General features: G+C 40.5%; 1 protein-coding gene across 1 annotated transcript in view; it reads right to left on the reverse strand.

Moving 5' to 3' along the window:
• Positions 1–221: 221 nt before the first annotated feature.
• Positions 222–13545, reverse strand: part of rpgrip1 (RPGR interacting protein 1) — a 28571-nt gene continuing 15247 nt past the window's right edge. Inside the window, exons 16-25 of the mRNA XM_062957297.1 lie at positions 12858–13021; positions 10931–11264; positions 9594–9763; positions 8436–8639; positions 8006–8138; positions 5467–5555; positions 4496–4691; positions 2648–2732; positions 2422–2552; positions 222–455 (exon numbers count right to left, since the gene is read on the reverse strand). Of these exons, the coding sequence (XP_062813367.1) occupies positions 337–455; positions 2422–2552; positions 2648–2732; positions 4496–4691; positions 5467–5555; positions 8006–8138; positions 8436–8639; positions 9594–9763; positions 10931–11264; positions 12858–13021 (1625 nt within the window). The 3' untranslated portion in view covers positions 222–336. The remainder of the gene's footprint in view (positions 456–2421; positions 2553–2647; positions 2733–4495; positions 4692–5466; positions 5556–8005; positions 8139–8435; positions 8640–9593; positions 9764–10930; positions 11265–12857; positions 13022–13545) is intronic.

Raw genomic sequence — 13545 nt, forward strand, 5'->3', positions numbered from 1 at the left:
AGTTGCCCAGTTTAGTCTCCAATTAGCAAGTGTTTTAGGGTTTGCGGGGGTTGAATGCATTGCCTGTCCTCTGCCCCCCCTTGTTTCCTATGGGTTTAAGGGTCAGTGATCCAGGCATGGGCGAGGGAGGGAGGGGGGGAGGCACTTTCTCAAACTCTTTTTTTCCCTGTACCCATTAGCACTCAGTATTTTTGACTTTGGAAAAAAATGATCAATAAAAATGTTTTTTTAAGTATTTGGACAGATTTATTTCTCTTGGGCTTCATCTTTGCTTTTATCTCAGAGCGGCTTTTTAGTTGCGGGTTCCTGTTTGTTCTGTTGTATCTCCCAGTCAGGTTATCTTTCCTCGGTCTTCTTGCTTTTGCCGGCCCAATAGACAGCACGCAGGACAGCAGCTGCTTCTATGGACACTTTCAGCTTCCCAACGTACGTCTCAAGATCTAAAGAACTGACCACTGAAATGACAACAGTTTTAATGAATTACTTTTCTTTCAGTTACTTTTTTAAAAAAAAGTCATTTGGAAGAGATTGGTGGTGGATAAAAGAACGTGCTTTTTGTCATGGAACCGTCTCTAATAAAAGATAAAAATCTCAAGACTCAGCTTTTTGGAGTTGCATAAGGAGGAATGGGCCTCTAAAATTTGGGAATGTTTCATATTTATAGAATCAGAGTTGGAAGACCACAAGGGCCATCTAGTCCAACCCCCTGCCATGCAGGAAAATATAATGAAAGCCCTCCTGAAAGATGGCTTTTCAGAGAAAAACTCACTCCCAGGTGGCATATTCCACTGACAAACAGCTCTTATTGTCGAGAAGTTCTTCCCAATGTTAGGTGGAATTTCTTTTTAAGTAACTTGAATCAATTCCTCCTTTATGTCCTAGTCTCCAGAGCAGCAGAAAAGAAGGTTGCCCCCTCCTCAGTATTACATCCTTTCAAATACTGAAACATGGCTCTCGTTTCCCCTCTCAGCCTTTTATTCTCCAAGTTAAAACATTCAGCTTCCCCAGCCTTCCCTCATAAGGCTTAGTTTCCAGAACTTTTACAATTTTGGTAGCCCTTCTCTGGACACATTCTAGATCAGGGGTCCCCAAACTAAGGCCCGGGGGCCGGATGCGGCCCATCGAATCTATCCGACCCCCACGGCACAAGGGTAGAAGTGGGTTGGGCTAAATGACTCAAGGGGTCTTCTATTATTATTATTATTATTATTATTAGTAACATTGAGGCTGGGTGGCCATTTGTCAGGGGTGCTTTGCTTGTGCTTTTGGTGCACAAAGGCAGAAGGGGATTGGACTCAATGGCCCAAAGGGTCTCTTCCAACTCTGTTGTTGTTGTTGTTAATTATTATTATTATTGCTTGGAGGCCAACTATAGTCCGGCCCTCCAACGGTCTGAAGGATCATGAACTGGCCCCCTGTTTTAAAAGTTTGGGGACCCCTGTTCTAGATAGTCCCTTTCCTTGAATTGCTTTGCTCAGAACTGGACCCAATATTCCAGGTGAGGTTTGACCACAGCAGAATAGAGTGGGAGAAGCTGGAATGTTAAATTGCCTCTGTGTCTGTCTATCTCGTATGTCTAATGGCATTGAATGTTTGCCATGTATATGTGCATTGTGATCCACCCTGCATCCCCTTCGGGGTGAGAAGGGCAGAATATAAATACTATAGATAAATACATAAATAAATATGATGTACCTTGATCCTGACACTATTAATGCATAGCAGAATAGGTAAAGTAAAGGTTTTCCCCTGACATTAAGTCTAGTGTCCAACTCTGGGGGTTGGTGCTCATCTCCATTTCTAAGCCAAGGTCATGTGGCCGGCATGACTGCATGGAGTGCCGTTACCTCCCCACTGGAGCAGTACCTGTTGATCTACTCACATTTGCATGTTTTTGAACTGCTAGGTCGACAGAAGCTGGGGCCAACAGTGGGAGCTCACACCGCTCTCCGGATTCAAACTGCTAACCTTTCAGTCAGCAAGTTCAGCAGCTCAGCGGTTCAACCCACTGTGTCGCAGTCATGGATTGGGCTCCTTTATCTTGCCCTGCAATCCTGATTTTGTATCTTAAAAAGATCCTCTCATGTTCTGGAGGATAGGAGCGGGGAATTTCTCAAACCAGGAAATAAATTGGAAATTAAATTCCAATTTACTTTTTAGTGTATAGAAGGTCTCTTAGGCCTAAACCAGGGCAGGGGGAGCAGAAATACAGTAAAATTACCCGCATACCTGTTAGGGTTGTATTTTTAGTAAAAAGAAGTTGGGACAATATTTTTCAGGGGACACCATTGCATTTCTCCCTTCCTTGCATTACAGCCTTCCTTAAAACTCTCCAGCCATATCCTAGGGAAGGCTGGTGCGTTGGTTTGTCATTTAAGTGTATCTTTTGTCCTAGATGGGAGAAGGGACCCTGTTGCTTACCCCAAAGCTCTCTTTCCAGCACATCGCATCCAGTGAGAAGGATCTCCCGCAAATCCAGGTATGCAAAGCCCACCTCCTCACAGTCTCCTCCAGCTCCAGGCAATGGCTCGCTCACCACTACGAACCGCAGCCTGAAATACAGCAGGAGATTCCATGAATGCATGAACATGGGAACCTCAATTTCTTGTCTCCCAGATTTTCAAGAGAAAAATAGACAGGTACTCACTGGTTCCATTCAGGTTCCTCTGCCTCCAGCATTGAGAACAGCAACTGCCTTTGGAGACTTGCAGGGTTTGGGTCCAGTCTGATCACTGCAGTGGAAAAGTACAGGCAGCATTTATATGAAAACAATATCATTGCCAGTGTATACAGAATCATGGTGCCATGGGCTACAAAGATCCATTAACCTTACAAAAGGCTAATGGGGAAGGTTAATTGGGAATTAAAACCAATTTGTTGCAATGGATCCACATAGTTTTTTTGTAGGAAGGGTGTAGCTATAAGATTTGTCATGGTCAATTTTGCACCGTTTACCACCCCATCCCTGAAAGTTAGTGAAAATGAAATGCAAACTTCTTGCCTGACAACTGAGTATCATTTTGATGCAACTATGCCATTATACAAATAAGACACCTTCAAGAAAATTCTGCATCATAATACAACATCCTAAAGCCACACTGAAAATAGAATGAAGTAGTATTGTTTTTCCTTTTCTTTCTAACCCTCCAACCTCAGAGGGGTGCCTGAATTCAGGTACTAGATAATACCATTCGGTACCCTTATCTAATACAAAAACATCCCAGAGATGAAGTTGCAAATGCAGTCAACCACAAGTGCTATTATGCCATAAGAGAGCAGAATAAAACCATTAATATAATCAAGTAGGAATTCTTGAAACCACAAAATAATATGCCCAGTGTAGGGATAACCAAATTATAGAGATCATGATTTGTTCCCACTATAGTAGACACAATGAATCAATAGTTGAATGATGAGAAAATATATAGCTACAGCCCACTGATTCAATGGGTCTACTCAGAAAACAATAGGATTTTATTAGGCAAAGAATACTCAGTGGTAGTTTTGCTATTTTCTTCCTCCAAAATAAAGTGTACAGCACTAGGCATTTGTTGGTGTTACCTGTCTTGGCTTTGAGCATTCTTTAAAAAAGACACTACCAAATAACATTTGGACACTACTCTTCCATAGCATAGTGTTCTGATCTAAGGGAGAATGGCTGTTTTGAGATATTTAATAAGCCACTTTGCAGCTATATTAATCAAGGGGGTGGCGATGATGGTAACTGAATTGTTTATAATATTGATGTTTAATACTGTTTTAATATTTGCATATTTATATATTTTAAGTTGTATTGTAATGTTTTTAATTGCGAGCCACTTTCAGTCTCCATATGGAGAGAGAAAGTGGGATAAAAATAAACATAATAATAATAATACAATAATAATAACAACAACAACAACAATAATGTTTAAAATGTTATGTTAAAAAACAAAGTATGGATCGTCGATGTTGCAATCCCAGGTGACAGCAGAATCGAGAAGAAGCAACTGGAAAAGCTTACACAATACAAGTATTTAAAGATCGGACTGCAAAGACTCTGGCACAAGTCAGTAAAGGTGGTCCCAATGGTGATCAGCACACTGGGTGCAGTGCCTAAAGACCTTGGCCTGCACTTAAACACAATCAGTGCGGATAAAATTACCATCTGTCCGCTGCAAAAGGCCACCCTACTTGGATCTGCCCACAATATTTGCCGATACATCACATAGTCCTAGACACTTGGGAAGTGTCTGATGTGTGACCCAATACAACAGCCAGCAGAGTGATCTTGTTTGCTGTGTACTAATCTTGTTGTCTATCAAATAATAATAATAATAATAATAATAATAATAATAATAATAATAATAATAATAACTGCAGTTCCAGCGGATCAGAGGACACTGCTTTGCCTTTCTGAGCGATGTGAATCTTTTCTATGTAAATGAATGTGCCTTTCTATCAGTGACCGTTTTCTTTCTGGAGTGATGACACTTAATGTAAACTTCTGCTTCACCTTTGCTGAAATGGAAGTAGATTTCCTGATCTCCCTCCGGCTTCCGCAAAGAGAAAGGGGTCTCCGTTTCCTCCAGCAGCACTCCAGGGAAGTGATATTCCACATACAGCTGTTGGATGTGCTCATCGGCAACAGGTTCGCTCTCTGGAAGCAGACTCAGAGAGATGATCTCCAGTCGAATTCTGTCCGAAGGCTCCTGAAGGACAGAAAGACTATGGAACAAAGCAAGTCTCCAGGTATTTTCTCCCTTAAAATGCTTTCTCTAATGAAGACCTATTGACTAGAAAATAGGTTGAACCCATTTTCTGACCTTAACATGATAATGTTCTAGGACACGGAGTCATGGATTCCAAACACAGGATAATAATAATAATAATAATAATAATAATAATAATAATAATAATAATAACAACTTTATTTTTTATGCCACCTCCATCTCCCCAACGGGGACTCAGAGCAACTCACACGGAGACAAGCCCAATACAAATCACATAACATCATAAAATCAAACAGTTAAAACAACAAGCATCTCATTTAAAAACAAATTAAACAGGTCATAGTTTTAAAAACATAATTAAGAGCAGGAAATATATTCCACTTTAACATTAGGAAAAAAATCCTGACAATAAAGCCTGTTCAGCAGTAGAATATATTGCCAAGGAAGGTGGTGGAAGCTCCTGCACCGGTTTTAAACAGAGGCTGGATGGCCATCTGTCAGGAGTGCTTTGAATGTGTTTTCCTGCATGGCAGTAGGCTGGACTACATGGCCCTTGGGGATCTCTTCCAACTCTATGATTCTGGAGCTTCATGTCCTGATGGCAGTGCGTCAGCTTACACTACAATGGGCAAAACTAGCTACCTATTAAGAAAACTTTTCTGGGGGGAAATAGAGAGAAAATTTTAATTTTGGCACAATTGTGTGCACAAGTGAGCATGAGGTCTGTGGTTAAAGCAGAAGAAATGGTACATACAGGTTGCAGAGGCTCTTGCAGGCTTGATAAGGCCATCACCACTTCGTCGCTCTCTGTAGTTGGAGCATCACTCTCCACTTCCTCCGAAGCTGTAAGCAAGAATGGAGAAGACAGAGGTCCTAAGAAACTGTGTCCACTCCTGGGCCTTGGTTTGATTGTACTGATGATCCAAAGTTTTTAATAAAGGCTTGGTTTCCTCATATTGAGAACAGGATACACTTGTGTCTCAAGGTGTACCTACATGCTGGAATTAATGTAGTTTACTGTATATACTCGAGTATAAGCCTAGTTTTTCAGCTCTTTTTTTAGGACTAAAAAAGCCCTCCTTGGCTTATACTCGGGTGAGGATCCTGGTTGGCTTATATTTGGGTCAGCTTATACTTGAGAATATATGGTACATTTATTATTTTTCTATATTATTATTGGTATTATTACATTTATTATTTTACTCTATTATTATTACATTTATTATTGTACTCTTATTGTTGCTACTATTACATGTATTTTACTCTATTATTATTATTATTAATATTTATTATTTCACTCTGATATTATTATTATTACATTTATTATTCTACTCTGTTTATTATTACATGTATTATTTTCCTGTATTTATTATTATTATTATTATTATTATTATTATTATTATTATTATTATTGCATGTATTATTTTACTCTATTATTATTAATTAAATATAAATCTTTATTAGAAGTTTCCATATATATGATAAAATAGCATTGGGGAAAATAAAGAATAAAAAGAGAAAAATAGGGGGGGTAGTGAGGGGGCAGATAGAGGGGAGACAGGGATGGAGGAAAAGAAAAAGAAGAAAAAAAGATAAAAAAAAGAAAAAAAATTAATTAAAATAGGACTTCCAGGTCAACCGGTGGGATTGGTCTTCTGCTCGTACTTCTTTCTCCTTCTTCATCCAATCTTTTTCCTTTTGTGTGTGTGTATATCTGAATGTGTGACCTCTTTTTTATTCGTTTATCCTTTCTCCTTCTTATTTATGTAGTTCTCCACTTGTTGCCAATTTGTTTCTTTTCTTGGCTTTCCCTGTTGTTTAGACATTAAAAAGGTTAATCTGTCCATATTTTTTATTTCTAAAATTTTAGTTAGCCAATCTGTTTTATTAGGAATTTCTTTTTTGTCTCCAAAATCTCCCATATATAATTCTAGCTGCCGTTGTTAAGTATGTTATTATCTTTTCTTCATTTGAACCTGGGGGGAAGTTTGAAATGCCTAATAGGTATATTTCAGGTGTTTTGTTAAACTTTTTATCCAAAATGATTTGTGTACTCTCATGGATTTTTGTCCAGAATTCTTTTGCTCTTTTACATGTCCACCAAATGTGGAAGTATGAACCCCCTTCCTCTCTACATTTCCAGCATTTTGAGCTCATACTCTATTATTATTAAAAGGATACATAAGCATAGTTACATTGAAGAAGATAAGAATAATGATTTAATCAGTTAGACAGTCTTATCTTAAATTAGGTAAGGTAAAGGTTTCCCCTGACGTTAAGTCCAGTCATGTCTGACTCTGGGGGTTGGTGCTCATCTCCATTTCTAAGCCGAAGAGCCGGCGTTGTCCGTAGACACCTCCAAGGTCATGTGGCTGGCATGACTGCATGGAGCGCCGTTACCTTCCCGCCGGAGCAGTACCTATTGATCTACTCACGTTGGCATGTTTTCAAACTGCTAGGTTGGCAGAAGCTGGAGCTAACAGCGGGTGCTCACTCCGCTCCAGGGATTTGAACCTGGGATCTTTCGGTCTGCAAGTTCAGCAGCTCAGTGCTTTAACACACTTTGCCACTGGGGCTTGATGTAAATACAGTAGAGTCTCACTTATCCAACATAAACGGGCCAGCAGAATGTTGGATAAGCGAATATGTTGGATAATAAGGAGGCATTAAGGAAAAGCCTATTAAATATCAAATTAGGTTATGATTTTACAAATTAAGCACCAAAACATCATGTTAGACAACAAATTTGGCAGAAAAAGTAGTTCTATACGCAATAATGCTATGTAGTAATTACTGTATGAATTTAGCACCAAAATATCACGATGTATTGAAAACATTGACTACAAAAATGCGTTGGATAATCCAGAATGTTGGATAAGCGAGTGTTGGATAAGTGAGACTCTACTGTATTCAAAAACATTTAACCTACTGATGCCTCAATTAATGTAATTTTTTGCTATCTATTTTTATTTCTGAAATTTCCCACCCTCGGCTTATACTTGAGTCAATGATTTCCCAGGGGGTTTTTTTTGGTGGTAAAATTAGATGCCTCGGCTTATATTCGGGTCGGCTTATATTCGGGTATACACGGTAATTGGCATGGCTGACTGCTATGAAATCCTGGGAGTTGCAGTTTTACAAGGTCTTTAGCTTTCCCTGTCAAAGGAAATTGGTGCTTCAACAGACTACAGAGCCCAGGATTTCATCACATAGTTAACAGTTAATGTAATCTCAAATTGCATTAATTCCACACTATAGTTACAGTCCTAGTCCTTGTTGGTTGCACCCAATACCTGGTTTCTTTGACATGCCTGCTTCCGCCTCCATGCTTGATCCAGCGTCTGATCCCCGTTGATTTCTCGCCGCGGCTTCTTCTTCCAAAGCCAGGATTTCTTCCCCTTCTTCTCTTATCTCTTCTAGCAGCACCTGTCCAGACACAGGTTGGGATGAACAAATGATGGTAGGGGAAAATCAGGCATGGGCAAACTTGGGCCCTCCGGGTGTTTTGGACTTCAACTCCCACCATTCCTAACAGCCTCAGGTCCCTTCCTTTCCCCCCTCGGCCGCTTAAGCGGCCGAGGGGGGAAAGGAAAGGGCCTGAGGCTGTTAGGAATGGTGGGAGTTGAAGTCCAAAACACCCGGAGGGCCCAAGTTTGAGCACATGATGATAGATACATTTAGATTTTTCCTGTTAGCAAAATGTTGTTGATGCCAATCTCGTACCTCCTGAGCATCTTCATCCTCATCCTCCTTTATCACGGGTCTTGTGGGCTTCACCACAGGACTCACTTGGACTTGTGTGGACTTGGGTCCATTTGCCAGCTTGGTGTGTTTCAGAGTCCGTTTCTCCGCCTCAGGTAGGCTCAGACGTGGCTTCTTCCTCTGGAGACTGGAAGGCAAAAGGCCCGCATTGCTTTCTCTTGGCTTCTGAAAGGACATTGGAGAAAAGCAGACTCAATATTTCAAAGTTTATGAATATCTATAGTAATACTATTAATATTATAATATAATATAACATATGATATGATATGATATATTATGGAGCCCCTCATGGTGCAGCGTGTTAAAGTGCTGACCAAAAGGTCATAGGATTGAATCCGGGGGGCAGAGTGAGCACCCACTGTTAGCCCCAGCTTCTGCCAACCTAGCACATCCAAATGTGAGTAGATCAATAGGTACTGCTCCAACGGGAAGGTAGTGGCGCTTCACGCAGCCATGTTGGCCACATGACTTTGGAGGTGTCTACGGACAACACCGGCTCTTCGGCTTAGAAATGGAGATGAGCACCAACCCCCAGAGTCAGACATGACTGGACAATGTCAGGGGAAAACCTTTACCTAATATAATATAATATAATATAATATAATATAATATAATATAATATAATATCTAATATTAATATATTGGTAATACTATAATATTACTAATAATAATACTATTTGGACAACACCGCTCAAAGAAAACTCAGTATTCTAGAGACTGCAATCCAAAAGAATTAATTTTCTTCAAGCTCTGTAGAATTAATGAAATTAGACACCGCATTAACTACCATGGTTCAATGCATTGGAGTTATGAGAGTTCTAGTTTGTTGATTCTATTTGGTAAAGAAGGCTCAAGACTCTGTAATAATAAATATTGTATATAAATATTGTAATAAAATATTGTAATAAAATATATTACAATATAAATATTGTAATAAAATAAATAAATAATAAAACTGCAGCTAGCATTGTATCAGGGCAGCTAAAGTGCTGTCGAACTGCATTCATTCTACAATGTAGATGCAGCCTAGGAGATGCTAGGACTCATCCAAAAAAAGAAACTCAGTGTCCCACTGGAGTCCAGCAACTGGGATGGATTCCTCAGCTAAGTTTTTATCACCTGGTTCCTCAGCCTGGCTTGTTTCGTCTCAATCTGCTGCTCCATAGGCTTCAAATCTGTGGGTTTAAGTACACCAGCCTCTTCTGGAGGCACATAAAGAAGGCTCCACTCCAGACTCAGGCAGATGGATCCGTTGGGCTTGCCGGCCGGGTCCAAGAGGACAAAGTCTCCTGGAGGAGGGGGAAACAACAGGGATGGATGAGAAAACACATGGTTCTCCTGGCGATTTGAGTGGAAGTTGACCATAATATCATATTGGAGGATCTAGAGATTCTTAGAAAGGTTAAAGGGGGGGGGGTATTTGTGTTTTTGTGTGAGTCCAGAGCCCCTTATGAAATTCAGAGAGAGAGAGGTACCAAATGCTCAGGTCCACACAGTCTCTATGTACTCAGCCAGAAAAGTCAGCCACAGCAGAGCACTTGATGAACCATCCTGGGCACAGCATATTATTTGAGAAGAGCACAGAAATGCTGGACCACTCTCACAATCACCGTATCAGGCTACACAGAAAAGCCATTGAAATCCACATGCATGTGAGCAATTTCAACAGAAAGGAGGAAACCAAGAAAATGAACAACATCTTGCTACCAGAATTTTAAAAAAACTCTAACATCAGGACAGTAAATAAAGAACAACACCCAGAACATAGGGAAATGCCAGACAAGAAACAATCAGGGGCAACTGACACCTAACAAAGGATTCCCCAGCCAGGCTTTGAAGCAGCAAGGCTATTCAGTCCTAATCAAGATGGCCAATTGCAACATTCACACTTGCCTCCAACAGACAAGAGTTCTTCCTCCCACCCTGGACTTTCCCCTCTTGCCTAGTTTCTAACAGGCCTCAGAACCTCTGAAGATGTCTGACATAGATGTGGGCAAAACATCAGGAGAGAATGCTTCTGGAACATGGCCATATAGCCCATAAAACTCACAGCGATTCAGTGATTCTGGCCATGAAAGCCTTCGACAATACATCATTTTAATTGGAAAGTTTCAGAGCAACTTCTCAGTCCAATTCAAACCAATTCAGTAACTCCAGACAAGACTGTTTGCTAACTGAATGATCTGTTAGGTTCAATGAAGTTGATTCCCAGGAAAGTAGCAACCTGTCGTTGCACTATGTGCCTACTTAAAGATAAACCCCCATGAATTCAATGAAGCTGACTCTTTTGTAAGCAGATACAGATGTTCAGAAGTTTGCAGAAGTTGGTTAAGCACATAAGGATTCGCTGATGGATTGGACCGTTCCCCTTTGTGTTGACGAAAAGGGGAAAATATCAAAAGGGATTCCTTCAGACATTCGTAGGTGCAAAGATTGCAGAGGCACCAGTCTCTCACCTGAGATGCTGCGTCCATTGGCTAGTGGCAGGAGTGGGATTTGGGCTTTGCCCAGGTAGTTGCCGGGTTCCTCATCCTCATCATCGAATACATACACCCACAGGCTCTCCACAAGCAAGTAATGGTGCAGCTCAGGGGTGACGCGCACAACAAAGGGTTGCAGGTCCCCAAAGTGTGGGTTGTTGCTTGCAGGGATGATGACCGTGTCGTGGTCTGGGAAGGTAAAGAACTGGTACATGGCGTAAGGGCTGGGCTGAGAACCAAGCCAGCGACTACGTAAGCCGGCGCATCCTTCAATCCGCACACGGACCTCATTCCGGTTTGTTCCCTGAGCCTATCAGGGGAAAGAGAGAATGAAGTCGGAGTCAAGGAAAATCCCCAGGAGATCCAACTCATTTGAACCTGGTATCCACTCATTATAATGTGTTGGGGGGTAAAGAACTCATTGGGACTTTTTTGTGTATCACTAGCAGGACTTCATAAAAAGAGTTGCAGGAGACCACAAAGGCCATCCAGTTCAACCTTGTTCTACCATACAGGAAATCCAATCAAAGCACTCCTGACAGGTGGCCATCCAGCCTCTGCTTAAAAACCTGCAGAGAAGGAGACTCCACCACACTCAGGAAGTTCTTCTCAATGTTTAGGTGGAAACTCTTTTCCTTTAGTTTGAACCCATATGACCTCCTTTCAGATATTTAAACATGATTATCATATTTCCTCTTAACCGTGTCTTCTCCAGGCTAAATATATACAGCTCCCTCAGCCATTCTTTATTAGGTTTGGCTTCCAGACCTTTGTCCATATTTATTGCCCTTTTTCTGACATGTTTTGGCTTGTCAATATATTTCTTGAATTGTAGTGCCCAGAACTGGACACAGGTGAGGTTTGACCAAAGCAGAAGAGAGTGGAACTATGAATACCTTCAATGAAGGTGCTATAGTCTTATTGATACCGTTTAGAATCATATTGGATTTTTAGCTGCTGCATCACACTGTTGGCTTGTGTTCAGCTTGCAACCTAATAAGATCCCTTTCACACATACTGTTTTCATGGCAGGTGCTATCCATCCTATGTCTATTTTTTTCTGCCTAAGTGCAATATCTTACACACTTTTCTCTTTTTAAATTCATATTGTTAATTTTCATAAAGTTGTGTCATCATTTGTTACAATAGTTTCATGCCTTTCCTCCAAGGAGCCCAAGCCTATCTAAATCCTCATCTACACTGTTATATAAAAATCCAAATTATCTGCTTTGAATTGGATTACAGTAGAGTCTCACTTATCCAACACTCATTTATCCAACATTCTGGATTATCCAACACATTTTTGTAGTCAATGTTTTCAATGCATTGTGATATTTTGTTGCTAAATTCGTAAATACAGTAATTACTACATAGCATTAATGTGTAATGAACTACTTATTCTGTCAAATTTGTTGTATAACATGATGTTTTGGTGCTTAATTTGTAAAATCATAACCTACTTTGATGTTTAATAGGTTTTTTCTTAATCTCTCCTTATTATCCAACATATTTGCTTATCCAACGTTCTGCCAGCCCGTTTATGTTGGATAAGTGAGACTCTACTGTATATGGCAGTTTAAAGCAGATAATGTGGATTATTTGCTTTGATAATCTGGATTATATGGCAGTATAGAAGGGGCCTATAAGACCAAATCTCCTTATGAGTTTGCCTGACTTTTACAGGAAAGGACTTTCTTCTGGCCCCACCACCATCACAGATATGTCCACTGGAGACACAGGAGAGAGTGTACTAACTTCTGAGATGTGTTTCCTATTTCTCTTGTGGGTTTTAAACCATACTCTCCAGTTTTCTTCCTTTTTGTTTTGTTGTAGATGCTATGAGAAATAGAACACCAAATAAAGCTGCTGCTTTTCAATCCAAAGCCAATCCTTTGCTTCTTACCCCTTCCTTTTGCCAGTGCAATTGGACCGCGGTGGAGCGTGGTACTCCGGCAGAGAGGTAACCCAAAGCTTTGGTCCGTTGGTGGTGCAGCCTCAAGGTCTCTTCTATAGGAAAACGAAACCTCACCCAATATTCCAGAAGACCGTAATCTGCGCCATTGGCACCTATAGTGACAGAGGAGGGTACGATGTTGAGAAAAGCAAGGCAGGGAAATTGCAGTGGTATGAGAAGTGGGAACGGCATAGCAAAAGACTAATTTTGCTTCACAGGGCCTTTTCAAATTACATTATGGCTGAATCTACACTGTTTCAAGCCTTGAGGAGTGGTAGGAAACAACTATCATCATCATCATCATCATCATCATCATCATCATCATCATCCAGTTTGGAACTACATTATATGGTGAGTGTAGACCCATATAATGCAGTTTAACTCAATTGAACTGCCTTATATGGTTCTACGTTAACCACATAATACAATTTCAGACTGCATTATATGACATCCTAAGGAAGCTAGGGTTTGTAGTCTGGTGAGACACTGGAGCTGTCCAGTTGAGATTTTTAAATATCCCTCCCAAAAATGTAATTCCAGGAATCCATACAGTGTCATCAACACATTTAAAGTACAGTAGAGTCTCACTTATCCAACACTCGCTTATCCAACGTTCTGGATTATCCAACGCATTTTT

Source organism: Anolis carolinensis, chromosome 6, assembly GCF_035594765.1.
Source record: "Anolis carolinensis isolate JA03-04 chromosome 6, rAnoCar3.1.pri, whole genome shotgun sequence".
NCBI classification, from domain to species: domain Eukaryota; kingdom Metazoa; phylum Chordata; class Lepidosauria; order Squamata; family Dactyloidae; genus Anolis; species Anolis carolinensis.